Below are 15723 nucleotides of genomic sequence, written 5' to 3'. Positions count from 1 at the left end.
CTATTCTAGCATACATAGACATATGGATAGAATGAAATGACCAATTGGAAGCATTAAACCACATAAATCATTGAATAAACAAGATCTATATATATCAAAGTCTCAAAACATCAATTATAACACTAATCCCTCAATAATACACAAGATTAAAATATAGAAAACATGCTTGGGGCTAACTCTAGCCCCAAGAGGATGTCTAGCCACTCATGGTGATGATGCTCCAACCTTCAAGGGCTAATTCCATGGTTGAAATCTGCTCCTTGTTGATGAAGAGTCTCCAATGGTGTCTCTAGCCTCCTCCTCCTCTAAGCTTCCTCTCCAAGAGATGATATGAAATTAAAAATTGGCTCTCCTTTGTAAAAACAATCCTTATCCTTATATAGGTAGGTCAAAATAACACCCAAAATGAGTTGGGGTCGTGCACACAATATTCCCTAATGATTGGATAAAGGACAACTTTCAATGAGATGGAATTTTAACTTTTTTGCACTGGAGGAAATTCGATCGATCGAACCTTGAACTTGGATCGATCGAAAGTAAGTGAGATCGATCGAACTTAGGCTGGATCGATCCAACTGGCTGAGCTTTTTGGAAAAAGACAAATCCGAGATATTTATGGGAAAAGGATAAAAGTGGTTAGTGGGTGGTACAGTTGTGGATAGGATCAATCATTTGAATAAGAACAAAAGTGTTCGATCGATCGAAGGATGGTGTTGGATCGATCGAACTTTTGGAACTTTATGCTTTTGGGTCAAGGCTTGGATCTATCTTGAAGTGCTAAGATCAATCATTATTCGATCGATCGAACCTTGAACTTGGATCGATCGAACTTTGCTGCTTGCCACCTTTGGCTTCATTTGCTTCCTTCTTTCTCCACTTTGCTCCTTTCTTTGATTAATCCCAGAATTGCTTCAATTAAGCTCTTATTTGGCTGAGTTAGCTTATTTTCGGGATAAGTGCCTGAAAAAGGAAATAATACGAAATCAATCTAAAACGGTAAAGTAAGATAGATAAAGGTACTAGAATGCCTAAGCTTAAGGGGTTTAAATACGCACTTTTTAGTGCTAATCAGACATCCATCTTTTCCTTATTTGCAACGTTTATTTCCTTCGTTATTCTTTAAAGTTTCTCTTTTAGATTTTTAGTGTGAACATTGCATTTTAGCAAAACACCATCGTGTTACATTCCCTTTAAGTTTTAATAAAAGTGATGCTCCTTTTGCACTCATTCATACTGATGTTTGGGGTTCGTTTTCGGTTCCATCTCACACTGGTGCCCAATGGTTTGTTTCTTTTATTGATGATTTCATACCAGTGTCTTGGGTTTATTTTATGAAGAATAAAAGTGATGTGGCTTCTATTTTTTCAATTTTCCACCAAATGCTTCGTACACAATTTAATGTTTCCAGACAGGTGATCAAATCTAATAATGGACAAGAGTTTCTTAAACATACTCTTGGTGCCTACTTCCAGTAACTTAGCCTTGTTCATCAGACTTCATGTGTCTTTACCCCTCAACAGAATGGTATAGCTGAGCATAAAAATTACTATCTCTTAGAGGTGGCTCGATCTTTATGCTTTGCTATGTGTGTTCCTAAATTTTTTTGGGGTGATGCTGTACTTACGGTTGCATTTCTTATAAATTACATGCCATCCAGCGTTCTCCAATTTCAAACACCTCTCCAAGCTTTGTCTCGGTATCATTCTCTTCCTTCTCGTCTTAACATTCCTCTTAAAGTCTTTGGATGTGTTAGTTTTGTCCATGTTCACCCGCATCAACGGGGTAAGATGGATCCCCGTGCCTTGAAGTGTATCTTTATGGGTTATTCTGCCACCCAGAAAGGATATCGTTGTTTTCATCCTCCTACCCGTAAACTCTTTGTTTCTATTGATGTTACATTTTGTGAGAAAGAAGCCTATTTTTTAGGGGCAGTTACTGATATTTCTCTTTATGGGGAGATTAGGAGTCAACTGGAAGAGAAGTCTTTTTTGGATGAAATACTAACTGTGCAAAGGACAGAGTTAGTACCTGAAAAGAAGGAGAAAAAGTTGAGGGTGTATGTGAAAAGAAAAAAGGTACATATGGATAATAAAAAAGATAATGAGGAAGGCACTCCAGAATTATTTAGCCAAGGAATTTGAGATGAAGGATCTGGGTACTCTGAAATATTTTTTTGGGTATTGAGGTGGCCAAATCAAAGCATGGTATTTTCCTGTCCCAAAAGAAGTATGTCTTGGATTGGTTGACTGAAATTGGGATGCTAGCTTCCAAAACAGTAGATACTCTAACTGAGCAAAACCACAAGTTGGGGGAATATCCAGATCAAGTTCCTACAAATAAGGAATGGTACAAGAGGCTAGTTGGGAAACTAATCTACTTATATCATACACACCCTGACATCGCCTATGCAGTTAGTATGGTGAGTCAGTTTATGCATGAACTGAGTGAAGCTCACATGGATGCTGTATATCGGATTCTCAGGTATCTAAAATTTGCTTCTATTAAAGGTTTAATGTTTTCTAAACATGGACATCTAAAGGTTGAGGGTTACATAGATGCTGATTGAACTGGATTAATAACTGATAGAAGATCAACTTCTTGATACATTACTTTCATAGGTGGAAACTTAGTAACATGGCGGAGTAAGAAGCAATATGTGGTAGTTAGATCAAGTGTAGAAGCAAACTTCAGAGCTATAGCCCATAGGGTTCAAAAACTGTTATGGATGAAAATCTTGATGGGTGAATTGGGTTTCTGTCCCTTGAAACTTATGAGTCTTTATTGTGATAATAAGGCTGCCACTAGCATTGCACATAACCAGTTTAGCATGATTGTACCAAGCATGTTGAGGTAGATAGACACTATATCAAAGAGAAACTAACAGACGGAATAATTAATTAGCTTGCCTTTTGTAAAGACTGAGGATCAACTAGCAGATATTTTGACAAAGGCAGTATCAAGTAGAAGTTTCAATACTTTAATCGACAAGTTGGGCATATGATACATCTATGCACCAACTTGAGGGGGAGTGTTAACTTGATTGATTAAGATTTATCTTTCATCTATTAGCATAATTAGCATAGTTGATTAGAGCTGACTTTGTAAACTTAATACTTACCTTATATGTTTAATATGCGTATATATAGTATATATACCTCCTTGTGAGGAGAATAAATGTATCGTAAGATTTTTCTCTAGTTTTGACATTTTCTTTTATTTTTGGAAGTTTGTAGATTACTAGATCTTTTAAGTAGAATATAAAGATATTTTTCATAAGTATCACACCATGTACTTATGGTTATTCATTAACTGTATGTATTTAGATAGTTTATTTCTTTTATTATTATTATGAATTTGTGACAATGTCAATTTGAATAAAATAAGAATCTATTTTATTATTTGTAGATTCATTTATTTATTTTATTATTTGTTACATATCCTTTGATTGTCTTTACAAAGATATATATATATATATATATATATATATAAGAAGATGTGTATAGTTGAATTTTTTTGTTCCGAATTTTTAGCTCATACAACGTATAACATATTCGTATTTTTTAGCTCATACACCGTATTATACACGTACATATTTGAATTTTTATGTTTTTTTTTTTTTTTTTAACATAATTTTTGTAATGTTAAAAAAAAAAATTCAAATTATACTCGTACTAACTATGCTGGATATATATATTATTAAGTGTGGAAGAGGATACAAATGGATCTTCCAAAAATTGTCTTCCATTAAGATTAAATTATTTTTTCATTCTTAAATAGGAGATTCAATAGATAAACTGAATATCAAGCATTGAGTCTGATTTATTTGGCATTTAGGACGAGGAACATTGAATCATTGGAGGAGAAGAAAAATTATTTGTTGAGCAATGTCATTCACAATCAGTAGCTAGTTTGCAAGATTGCAGGAGTGACTTTGAATTCTCTTAAATTAAGGCATTTATGAATAGAATGAATATAATCATTTTGAAACCACATATGTTGTGGAGCAATCTCAACCAAGTGTACACACACCTTCAAAGTCTCAACAATGGATAATCATCTTGGAAATGATACCATATATATATACCAAGGTCACACATGGACCAAAAAGAAGTCAATCTATCACTCTCCACGGATGGCAACGGACCGGGTTTGGACGGATGTACCCTCCCCTGCCCTCCCAACCGTTTAAAAATTTCGCCTTCGTTCCTGTCCAAAATCGCAAAAATGGAGAAATTTTTCACCACATTTCCGTAACTGTTTAATATTTTTACTCCCCGCGGGTATCCATCCCATCCAGTTTAAGACCATAATTTATTTATCGTTGAAATAGATTTGCTCTTTTAATTTTTCCTTTATCTTCAATTCTTCACCATTGCAACTTTCTTTTTAATCAAATTCATTTGTTACTTTAATATTGTTATATAGGGTGCTTAATATATAGTGGTAAATATATATACTAATGAAATAAGGGTACTTATGTAATTTACCTATTTAAACGGGGAGGTGCGGGATGACCTTCCCTCGTCCCCGCACCAAATCCGTACGAATTTTTATTACATCACATCATTTCTGCCTAAATAAACAAAACGGCCTCCTAAAATTGCAAAAATCAGAGCGAGGCAGGACGGGTAACAACAAGGCAGGTCAAATTGCCATCTACCCAAGTGATTAAGACAATTGATTATCTCTCTCTCTCTCTCTCTCTCTCTCTCTCTCGTAATTAATGATCACTTTCGGTTCCTAATTATGGCAAAAAAAAAAAAACCTTCTTTAATTATTTCCACTTATTTCATGTTTTTAGTTTATCACCTTTTTACCCAACTGTTTGGTCATTATCAGTCTTGAGAAAGCAATGTCGACCTGTTAATAATACAAGTGTAGCTGATGATGGAAATATCTGAAAGCCAAATTATCCAGCAAAGAGTGAGAAAATAGAAAGAAAAGTTGAAATGACAAGGCGGCATGGGCTTTTTGTTTCATGGTGGAGAGATGTGCCATGTTGTACGATATTGACAAGCAGCTAAATCAGTTTTTCATTTACATTATGAAATAATTGGTTGTTAAGGTGTTCATGTCACTCTCTAAGCATATATAATTAGTGATTGCCACCATGTATCTAGAAAGACGGGTATTATAAGCCAGGAAGTACTTCATGGTGCACGTTTTGAATTTGAAATTAGAAAAAAATATTTTTAATTTTGAACTAATTTTTTTAACCATCGACCTAAATTTCGTACTCCCAACATAGTATATGTAAATTTTTTATTGGGTAAATTATATTGACGTCCTCTTAGGTTTGGACAAATTACACTAGTAAATTGTTTAACGTTTATTTTTTTAACCTCCCTTAAATTAATTTGCACAGTTCGAAAATGAATTTGAGTGTGAAAAGTCAATAATATTTTTATATTATAATATATTATATTACAATACATAAAGTTATTGTTGTCTTTTTAAGGGAATGATAAAATTATCATTTTATAAAATTTGGTCAATAAGTATGTCGAAAAGTAAAATTTAAGGATATCATTAGGAGGTCAAAATAATAAATGCTAAATGATTTATCCGTGTGTAATTTATCCAAACTTCAAGTGAGGTTAGTATAATTTATTTTTTCTTATTTCATAATACCTTTTTTTTTTTTTTTTTTTTTTTTTTTTTTTTTTTTTTTTTTCGATAATCAGGATATCTAGGGCTTTACTCCGACTAATCCATAGGACTCATGCAAAGCAATCCCCCCTACATAGATCGGGTAAGGCTGAAATTATGTCTGCGATCGTAGTTCCAAAAAATTGCTCGCATATACGGGAAAGAGTTGAAATCAAATTAATCGCTAGTGGAATCCACTAGTAAATTAATATTTTAACCCTATTCAATCCACCGAGAAAATTAATACAGGTGCACTGATGTTAGTTCTTGATGTATTCCTCTTTCTTCCTCTCTTCACTGTGGTTAAGCCAGGTAAAATGGAAACAGAATTTTGAGGTTCATAACATGGCAATACTAATCATGGTGATAGAAAAATTGGCAAGTGCTATTCCTAATAAAGATTTTGGCCGAAAGTATGCATGATATAAACCACAATCGGCATTACTTTTAGGCAATGCACATAAATCAGTAGTCATTTCCTTGAAGTCGGTCAGCAATCACGCCCGTTGTATCTCTAAAAACTTTAAAAAAGAGAGGGTGATGTTTTGTGCATGTTTGCCACATTAATAAATTTAGGTATATAGTTGGTTCCTTTAAAGCACCAACTATTTAGTCCCTTATCCATTTTACTTAGGAGTGAAACATTATTAATTTAAACTCTTTTAGGATTGAAAATCTAATTAAGATTTCCCTCTTGAACAATGGTAACTTTTTCGGTTTTGTTTTTCTTTTTGATCAAATATAAGAGTATCTCCATCAATATGTTAAAATACTCTTTTGTATAAAATATATACTACCACGTATGATGTGTAATTTTTTTTTTATCTCCAGCTGTCTATTAAAATACACTGTCAGATCATCAATGTGTAAAGTTGTTATGTATTTTATACAACATTTTTACACAACCACATTAGCATATTTCCTTTCTCCTGTCTTTCTCATTCCATTAACAAATCAACCTTATATTAAGTAAGTTTGTAAAAATTATGCAGGGTCCAAGCATGACACTGATTGGTTGTTAGTGGGAAATATATTTTTACACAAAAGGTCAAAAAGAACCGCTGGAACTAAAAGTAAATAATTCAATTTTTTTTGTAAATCTATTATGACACATTTATAAAAAAAAATATAAACAACGATTGAAAATGCTTTAATACCTTATTATTAAGTTTGATTCCCGAAAGAGAATAATATATTACTGAAATAACTTCTTGACATTATTGACCAAAGTGACTAACCCAAGCTTGTGGTCTAATGGTAGGATGTTTCTCTTCCATTAAAACAAAATGTAATGTGTTTAAGTTTCTCTAAAAATATTGTAAAAGTTATTTATCCGGACAAATTAAATAAAAAGGGCAATGGTTTAAGACTTGCATCTGTGCGCTTTTTCTTGATCAATTGAGTACAACTATAAAGGATTTGATTACATATATAGTGTTCATTATGTTTATTCTACTTATGTTAGTCATCAGAATTAATTATCCATGACGGATTGTCAACTGTATTTCTAAAATTTTGAAAAGTGAAAAAGTATAGGCTAGTGAACTTTTGATGTAAAATCAATCTCATTGTGATGATCTTATGGACGGATGTACTGTGGGCGGGTGCGAGACACTGACAGGCTATCACATTGGCGAGTTACAGGTGCACAATCCCACATCGCCTGGGTAAAGGAAAGGTGAAGTGCTTATATGTAGGTGTGTTACTCCAATTAGTATGAGGCCTTTTGGGGTAAAGTCCAAAAGCAAAACTGTGCAGGCTCAGCCCTAAAGCGAACAATATCATACTATGTGGTAGAGTGGGTCATTACAAATGGTATTAGAGCCTGACCCAGCCAGAAGTGTGCCGACGAGGACGTCGGGCCTCCAAGGGGGATGGATTGTGATGACCCTGTGGGCGGGTGCGAGACACTGATAGACTACCACATTGGTGAGTTACGGGTGCATAATCCCACATCTCACCTAGGTAAGGGAAAGGTGAAGTGCTTCACTTATTACCATATATATCAGATATATGGGTGCATTGAAATTGAAATGTACACGATCAACTATCCTGTATAGTAATTCATTAATTACCAAATAAATTTAAAAGAAATTACATAAATACATTAGGAAATATAAATATAAATTACATAAATACATTAGGAAATATAGCTCATGCTGACACTGCCCCTTAAGTTGGAGCTTAGATATTTATCATACCTAACTTACTAATTGCACTATGAAACGCCATTCCTAAAACTGCCTTCGTGAGTACGTCAGCCAATTGATTTTCGGATTGAACAAACGAAAATTGTATAACTTTTCGATTAAGATTCTCTTTAATAAAATGACGATCAACTTTAACATGTTTTCTACGGTCATGTTAAACCGGATTATGTGCAATTTCAATGGCTGCCTTATTATCACAATATAGACTCATCGGTTTCTCATAATCAATCCCTAAATCTTGTAATACATGTTTAACCCATAGCAATTCGCACACACCATGAGCCATACCTCGAAATTCAGCTTCCGCATTTGATCTAGAAACCACCTTCTGCTTCTTGCTTCTCCAAGTGACAAGATTACCTTCCACAAAAGTAAAGTAACCCGATGTGGACCTCCTATCAGTCTGACTCCCTGCCCAATCAAAATCTACATATCCTTCAATTCCATGGATCTAATTTCTTAAAGAATAGTAATCATCTTCCTGGTGCACTCTTCAAATACTTCAAGATCCAATACACTACATTCATATGTTCTTCACTCGGTGCATGCATGAACTAGCTCACCACACTGCATAGCCTATGTCCGGCCTTGTATGTAACAAATAGATTAGCCTCCCAACTAACCGTTGATAATGTCCCTTGTCAGTTGGGACCTGATCCACAGACTATCCAAACTTGTGATTCATCTCTATAGGTGTCTTGCAAGCTAACATTCCAGTCTTAGTTAAAAGATCTAGCACATATTTCCATTGTAATAGGGAAATTCCGGCCTTCGACCTTGAGACCTCAATTCCTAAAAAGTACTATGGCACTTGGCCAGTTCACAAATTGCACATTGAAAGTCTAAATCACTTAAACACGAAAACAAATGCAGTTATAACTTCTTAAGATAACCAAAAGAAAGTTGCCTTAGCCTTCGGTGCCATAACCATACGATTGCTCGAGCTTTATCTTCACTACCTGTTTAATTCACTTGACTGAACTTTGACCCCCCTTTTTTCGTTAACTCCAAATAATAAAGTTTGCCCCATCTAAGACCATAATCAAGAATCTTCTAGGTTAGAATGTCCTGAAAAACAAAAAAAGAAGGCCAAAATGTTACAGTGCACGCAAGGGTAGAGGTAATTTGGCTAACATAAAGAAGATTATATTTAAGATGGAACAACAAGAGCAGTATCTAAAGTTAGAGAATCGGACAAAGTAACACACCCCTACCCAGTAATAGGAGAGGTATTACCATTAGCTGTGGAAATAACTGACTGAGAAGGAGGATTAAGAGATTTTAACTAACCAAAGTTCCCAGTCACATGATCCGATGCACCTGTATCAATAATTCAAGCACTATTATTAGAATTCTGCTTAGAAAAATATGAACTCAAAGCCTCACCACGAACCACTCCTTTAATTATTCCTGCTTGTGATATATTCCTGTGATCAATCTCCTGAAAAATAGTAACAAGTTCATTATAGTATGTTGGCATAGGGCGACCACTCTGCTTAGTAGGAAAATACCTTTGATTCAATTAAAAAATACACGTTTCATTTGATCCGTCATAGATAGTTCTAGATATTGCCTCCCATATCTCCTTAGCCGTGGGAAGACGAATAAATCGCTACATCAATGATGGGCTCATCGAGTCCATGAGCCAACTCTTGACTCAATGATTTTCGGTTATCCATGCCTCCAATTTCGGATCTCCAGGTACGGGTTTTGTCGCTTCTCCGGTGAGATACCCAACCTTGTTACGAGCACCAATCCGCATCTCCATGAGTTTAGACCATAATGAGTAATTAGTCTCATCCAGTATAATTCCAGTTGGAAATGCTTTATTATCTTGGTGGACTATGATCTGCGGTGCCGAAGTCGGGGTTGGTACGGTAGTTGCACATGAAGTAATCACCATTTAGACCAATAACAGGAATAAAATTCAAAATACGATATTCGGTACCTGGCCCTAATACCATGTTAAAAATATTAAAGAGGGAAACTGGTTATTGTATTGATATATCAGATATGAGATACACAGGGGTTTATATAGGTGACGAGATGTGTGGAGAGTAAGAAATCTAAACCGTATATGATAAACCTATACATGGTTATAATATATTACACAATATAGTAATAATATATTCTACGGTCAACCATCCTATATGGTAACCATTAATTACCAAATCAATTTAGGAGAAATTACATAAATATACTATGAAATACAGCTCATGCTGACAAGAAGCTAAATAATCATATTCAAAAGCTGAATTAAATTGTAGTGGTCACTCTCTTAAATTATAGGACTTGACCTTGATCATGTAGTTTAGCTTCTCGAGGAAAAAAAAAAAAAGGCCAACAGTCCTTTGTAGGTTGAAAAATGGTTACCTATGCTCTGTTTGGTAGGAAGGGGAAAAAAACTGAATGGAAGGGAGAGAGAATGAGGAGGTAACAACTTAATTATTTGTTATGAAGAAGGGAAGAGAGAAATTGCTTACATTGAGATTATCTAACAATTATAAAGGGTAGTATTGTATTCTCTTCCTTCTTCTCTTTTGTTCATATTTGAAATGACGAAAATTTGTGAAGCCAGGAATGATGACTCATTTTTCCAATTTTTTTTTTTTCTTCCCCTTCGTCTCCTATCTATGATTTACTGACCCATAGCATAATGAAGCCACAAACAAGTTGAATTATAGTCAATATAAAACTTGGCCTGATTACAAGAAAATTTAATTCAAATTTAAACCCATCAGAGGCCCAAATTAATAGCCCTGTCAACAAGCCTGCAATTTATACCTGGGTTTCTCAATTGTTTTATTCTGGGCCCATTGCTCATGTTGGGCCCAATCCTGGGCAGGCCCGACTCAATGTCGTCCCCTAACCTTTTTTTTTTTTTGGTTTTTTGGTCCCGACTGACTCAATGCTACCATTCTGCAAACGTTCATTATCTTCTCAAAATCTATGATCTCTGGCTATCTTTAAATTATGAGGCTTAAGATTACTCAATAATGAAAAACGAATTTCTTCAAAATTTGATTTTTTTTTTTTTTTTTTCAATTTTATTTATTACAAAAAACACATTCATTCACTACCCGTCTTAATAGAATTTGAAATCTCAATCTACTACAATATTTGGTAAGAAATATCTTATTTTGACAGAATGTGTTTTGATTATTGAATTTGAAGCGAGGCATGTCTTATTTCGGCAGGATTTTAAACAATAAACCATAATAAATTCCATGAAGGCATTCGTTAATTAGTATAAACAAGTATAGTGGTTGTTCAACTACAGGGGCAAAAGTTCTGCATAGAGATACTGACTTCCCAGTGTTGATAGATGACCGTGAACCATATGATGAAATGTAAAATTGGAGAGGGAGACTACATAGGTTGTTGGGGTTGAAGAATTGGTCTCAAATTTTGCATTGGTGTACACCAATGGCTTTCCTAACTTTTTAAAATAAAATGTGGAGAGTTTAAAGCAAGGTTTATGAATTAAAAATCAGAATAATTAAAAATAAATATATAAATAAATATATAGATACATTTTGTATTGATATAACAAACAATGTAATTAAAACAGTTTTTGAAATTGATTCGTCTTTTGTTAGATCTAAATAGAATAATTTTTTTTTTGATTGGAGTTGTGATTTAGAGATCGAATTTGGTGGTCATTGACAGGGGTTCAATTCAACTAATATTGATATAACACCCAAAATGAAGAATTTTAAAAAGAAAAAAGAAAGACAATTGAGATATATTTGAAAGAACAAAAAAAAAAAAATTAGAGTATGATTTAAAAAGGAGAATTTGACTTTTTTTTTTTTTTTTTTTAATTTTTTTAAAGAAATTTAAAGAACAAAAGAAAGAAAAAATTAAGATAAATTAAAAAGTTAGGGGGGCACGATATATATATTTTTATATATATTTAAAAAAAAAATTACAAATTAACTATATATATTTTTTTGGGTGGGGCCAAGCAGGGGGCACGTGCCCCCCTAGGCCTTAATTTACTCCGCCCTTGATCATTAAATTCAATTTATGTAAGAAGAAAGGTATGGTGAGACCACCATTACATTCACGTAAATTAAATTCTGTAACCATGGCTTTTAAATCATTATTTATCTGATTAAAATATTTATTTTCATCTTAAGTTGATATTCAGACATATATCAAATTTTCAGTTAGACAACTGACATATATTTTTCTTATTAAAATATGACCAGTCATTCCCCAAGCTGAAAAATAAAAGAATAAACAAATTTAGGTATTATTAAAAGTAATAGCATGCATTTCTTACTTACCTTATCAACTAGATCACCAAACCGTGCCAAAGCCTTCATCGCATTCACCTATTTTTGGAAACCTTGGCAACAAGCAAACTAAGTTGGTCCAACCTCCAAAATGTTCCCATTTTGAAACTTCCCTCTTCAAAGTCCCCTCCATCACACCCTCTTCTCACAAAAATTGAGCTCAAACAATGGCCTCATGCTTCCTACCACCACCTAACCTCGAAGACGATTCAATCATCCTCTTCTCAACCTCCAACTCGCCCGATGAGTCCACCAGCCCCTCCTCCTCTTCCCACCACTCACCACCACCGCCACCACCATCTCGTGCACCTAAAACAACCTACAAACTAAGTGTTAGGAACCTCTCCTACACCATAAACCGAAACAATTCCATTCTACCTTCTTCCTTTTATCGCCCGGTGTACAAGCCTAAACTTCTCAACATACTCAAATCAGTCTCTTTTGTCGCAAAAAGCGCTGAAATCCTTGCTGTTGTTGGCCCTAGTGGCACCGGCAAGTCTACTCTCCTACGGGTTATTTCTGGCAGGGTGAGAGATAAGGACTTCGACACAAAGAGTGTCTCGCTCAATGATTGTCCGGTATCGAGTCCAGCTCGGCTGAGGAGCATATGTGGATTCGTGGCGCAAGAGGACAACCTTCTTCCTCTTCTAACTGTGAAGGAAACTCTGATGTTCAGTGCCAAGTTTAGGCTCAAGGACATGAGTTCGAAAGAGAGGGAAGAGAGGGTTGAGAGCTTCATGCTGGAGCTTGGCCTCTTGCATGTTGCTCATAGTTTTGTTGGGGATGAAGATAAAAGAGGCATATCTGGTGGAGAAAGAAAAAGGGTATCCATTGGTGTGGATATGATTCATGACCCTCCAATTTTACTCCTTGATGAGCCAACTTCCGGGCTTGACAGCACGTCTGCTCTTCAAGTGATCGAGCTACTTTCTTCCATGGCGAAAGCAAAGCAGAGGACAATAGTCTTGTCTATCCACCAACCAAGCTATAGAATTCTTCAATACATTTCAAATTTCTTGATCCTTTCTCATGGTTCTGTTGTCCATAATGGTAGCCTAGAATCACTAGAAGAGACCATAAACAAGTTGGGTTTCAAAGTTCCACTGCAACTAAATGCTTTAGAATATGCCATGGAAATTATATCTACAATAGAAGAGTCTAACACCAAATTTTCTTTATCTGTCATAGATGATAAGGAACCATCTTCGTACTCGATTTGGCAAGAACAAATTGGGGGGGTCCAACAGGAAAAGATGGGCACTGGTTGTTTTTGGAGTACTTTGTTTGAAATTATGGTTCTCTGCCAAAGATTTTGGAAGATCATTTACAGGACAAAACAGCTGTTCTTGGCAAGGACTATGCAAGCTCTCGTTGGAGGATTTGGTCTGGGAAGTGTGTATATAAAGGTGAAGAGAGATGAAGACGGTGTCGCGGAGAGGTTAGGCCTTTTTGCTTTTAGTCTTAGCTTTCTCCTTTCTTCCACAGTCGAAGCACTTCCAATATACCTTCAAGAGCGCCGCGTTTTGATGAAGGAAGCCTCTAGAGGAGCCTACAGAATTTCCTCCTACATGATTGCCAACACCATTGTCTTCCTTCCCTTCTTGTTTGCAGTAGCCATTCTCTTTTCCTTTCCCGTGTACTGGATCGTAGGGCTCAATCCTTCCCTCTCTGCCTTCGTGTTCTTCACATTCGCGGTGTGGCTCATTGTGTTGATGGCTAGCTCTTTAGTCCTCTTCCTAAGTGCTGTCTCCCCGGATTTCATTTCCGGGAATTCGCTCATCTGCACAGTTCTTGGTGCCTTTTTCCTCTTTTCGGGCTACTTCATTCCCAAGGAGTGCATTCCAAAATATTGGCTCTTCATGTACTACGTCTCTCTTTATAGGTATCCATTGGATTCACTTCTCATCAATGAATATTGGAGTGTGAGAAGTGAGTGTTTCTCTAGGCATCCTCAAGTTTACTCAATGTGTTTGCTTACTGGAAATGATGTATTGAAGAGCAGAGGGCTGGACAAGGATACTAGGTGGATGAATGTGGGAATCATGGTAGCCTTCTTTGTGTTTTACAGGGTGCTTTGCTGGATCATTTTGGCACGAAGAGTTTCAAAAACAACAATATAAGTTTCCTTTTGGACCGTGGTTATAATGTACTTCATTGCCTTCCAAAAATGAAGGTTGAGGGTTCAAGTTCTGACATTGTGGGTGTGAGTGTGTTTAACTTATAACATTATTGATTTGTTTGTAATCGGCAGGTATCTATCAATGAGATTACCCGTTGATGGAACTCCGAACTACACAGTTTTAAGTTTAGTTTAGTTACCAGTTCTCAATCATTATCGGATATTGCTAAGCAAAGTTTCAAGCCATGAAATTAAACATGATTTATTGCCAGCCATGGCGTTTTTATTTTAATTGATTTATTAAACATGATTTACAATAATTATAAAGTAGATCTGAAAAAATTTTCTGCCCTCTAAAATTTCTCCCATTGATCTCTTTAGTGTGAACTGTGCATCAATCGCTTCTCTTTTTTCTTTCTTCTAAAATCACTGACCGTGCTTAGTTTTAAGCACCAAATCAGCTTATCAAACACCGCCTAAGTGATTCGTAATTGATCACGAGCGTATGACACCATTTTGCTGCGTTTGGTGTGCAGAAATGGAATGTAATAGAATGCTCATTTCAACCATTCCTTTATTTGGTATGCAATTTAAAGTGAGAATGGGCATTCCATTGGAATGAAAATTCATTTTTGGAAACAAAAATCCATTCCACAACTAAATTTATGGAATGACTATTCTATTCCCAAGTAAATTTTAAAAAAAAATCAAATTCCCAAAAAAACCCTCATATTTCAAGTCCAAAAACCACTAACACCACCACTGCCTTCCACCACCACGATTGTCGCCGCCGCCACCACCACCACCACCGTTGCTTTCCACAACATTCCACCACCACCACTACCACCATTTCCATTGCCTTCAACCACCGCCACTGCTATCGCGGCCATTGTTGCCACCTTCAACCACCACACTTCGTCCTCGCCACCACCGACTTTCACCACCACAACCGACCACCACTACCTCCATTATCTTCCACCATAGTCATTGCCACCACAACTGTCACCACTACTGCAACCACTACCGTCGCTATCACTATCGTTGTCGCTGTCACCGCATTCTACCACCGCCACCTTCCACCTACACCACTACCGCCTTTTACCACTCCCATCGCCACCACTGTCGTCGCCTTCCACCACCACCACCACCACCACACCGCCACCGCCACCTCCATCGCCATCGACCTCTACCATCACCACCGTCTTCCACCTACGCCGCCACCTCCATCACCACCACCTTCCACCTACGCCGCCACCTCCAGTGCCTTCTACCACTATCACCATCGTCACCTCAACCGCCTTCCACCACCACCGCCTACACCATTGCCGCCTTCCACCATCACCACACCACTGCCACCGCCACTGCCTTCCACCACCATCACCTATACCATGGAATCATTCCACCACTACCACCAGTACTTCCACCACCTCCACTGCCACCACCT

The 15723-nt window shown here is 36.3% G+C and overlaps 1 protein-coding gene across 1 annotated transcript; it reads left to right on the top strand.

Moving 5' to 3' along the window:
* The first annotated feature begins 12285 nt into the window (after positions 1 to 12285).
* LOC132298763 (ABC transporter G family member 23) lies at positions 12286 to 14280 on the top strand. The gene has a single exon (XM_059795129.1). The coding sequence runs from the start codon at positions 12328 to 12330 to the stop codon at positions 14278 to 14280; it is 1953 nt and encodes a 650-aa protein (XP_059651112.1). The 5' UTR covers positions 12286 to 12327.
* The last annotated feature ends 1443 nt before the right edge of the window (positions 14281 to 15723 follow it).

Source organism: Cornus florida, unplaced genomic scaffold (genome assembly GCF_030987335.1).
Source record: "Cornus florida cultivar Cherokee Brave unplaced genomic scaffold, ASM3098733v1 CherokeeBrave_3.0.0_Hap2_Chr03, whole genome shotgun sequence".
In the NCBI taxonomy this organism is placed as follows: domain Eukaryota; kingdom Viridiplantae; phylum Streptophyta; class Magnoliopsida; order Cornales; family Cornaceae; genus Cornus; species Cornus florida.
Note: the sequence above shows the minus strand (reverse complement) of the source record. Positions and strands in the feature narration are given on the sequence as shown.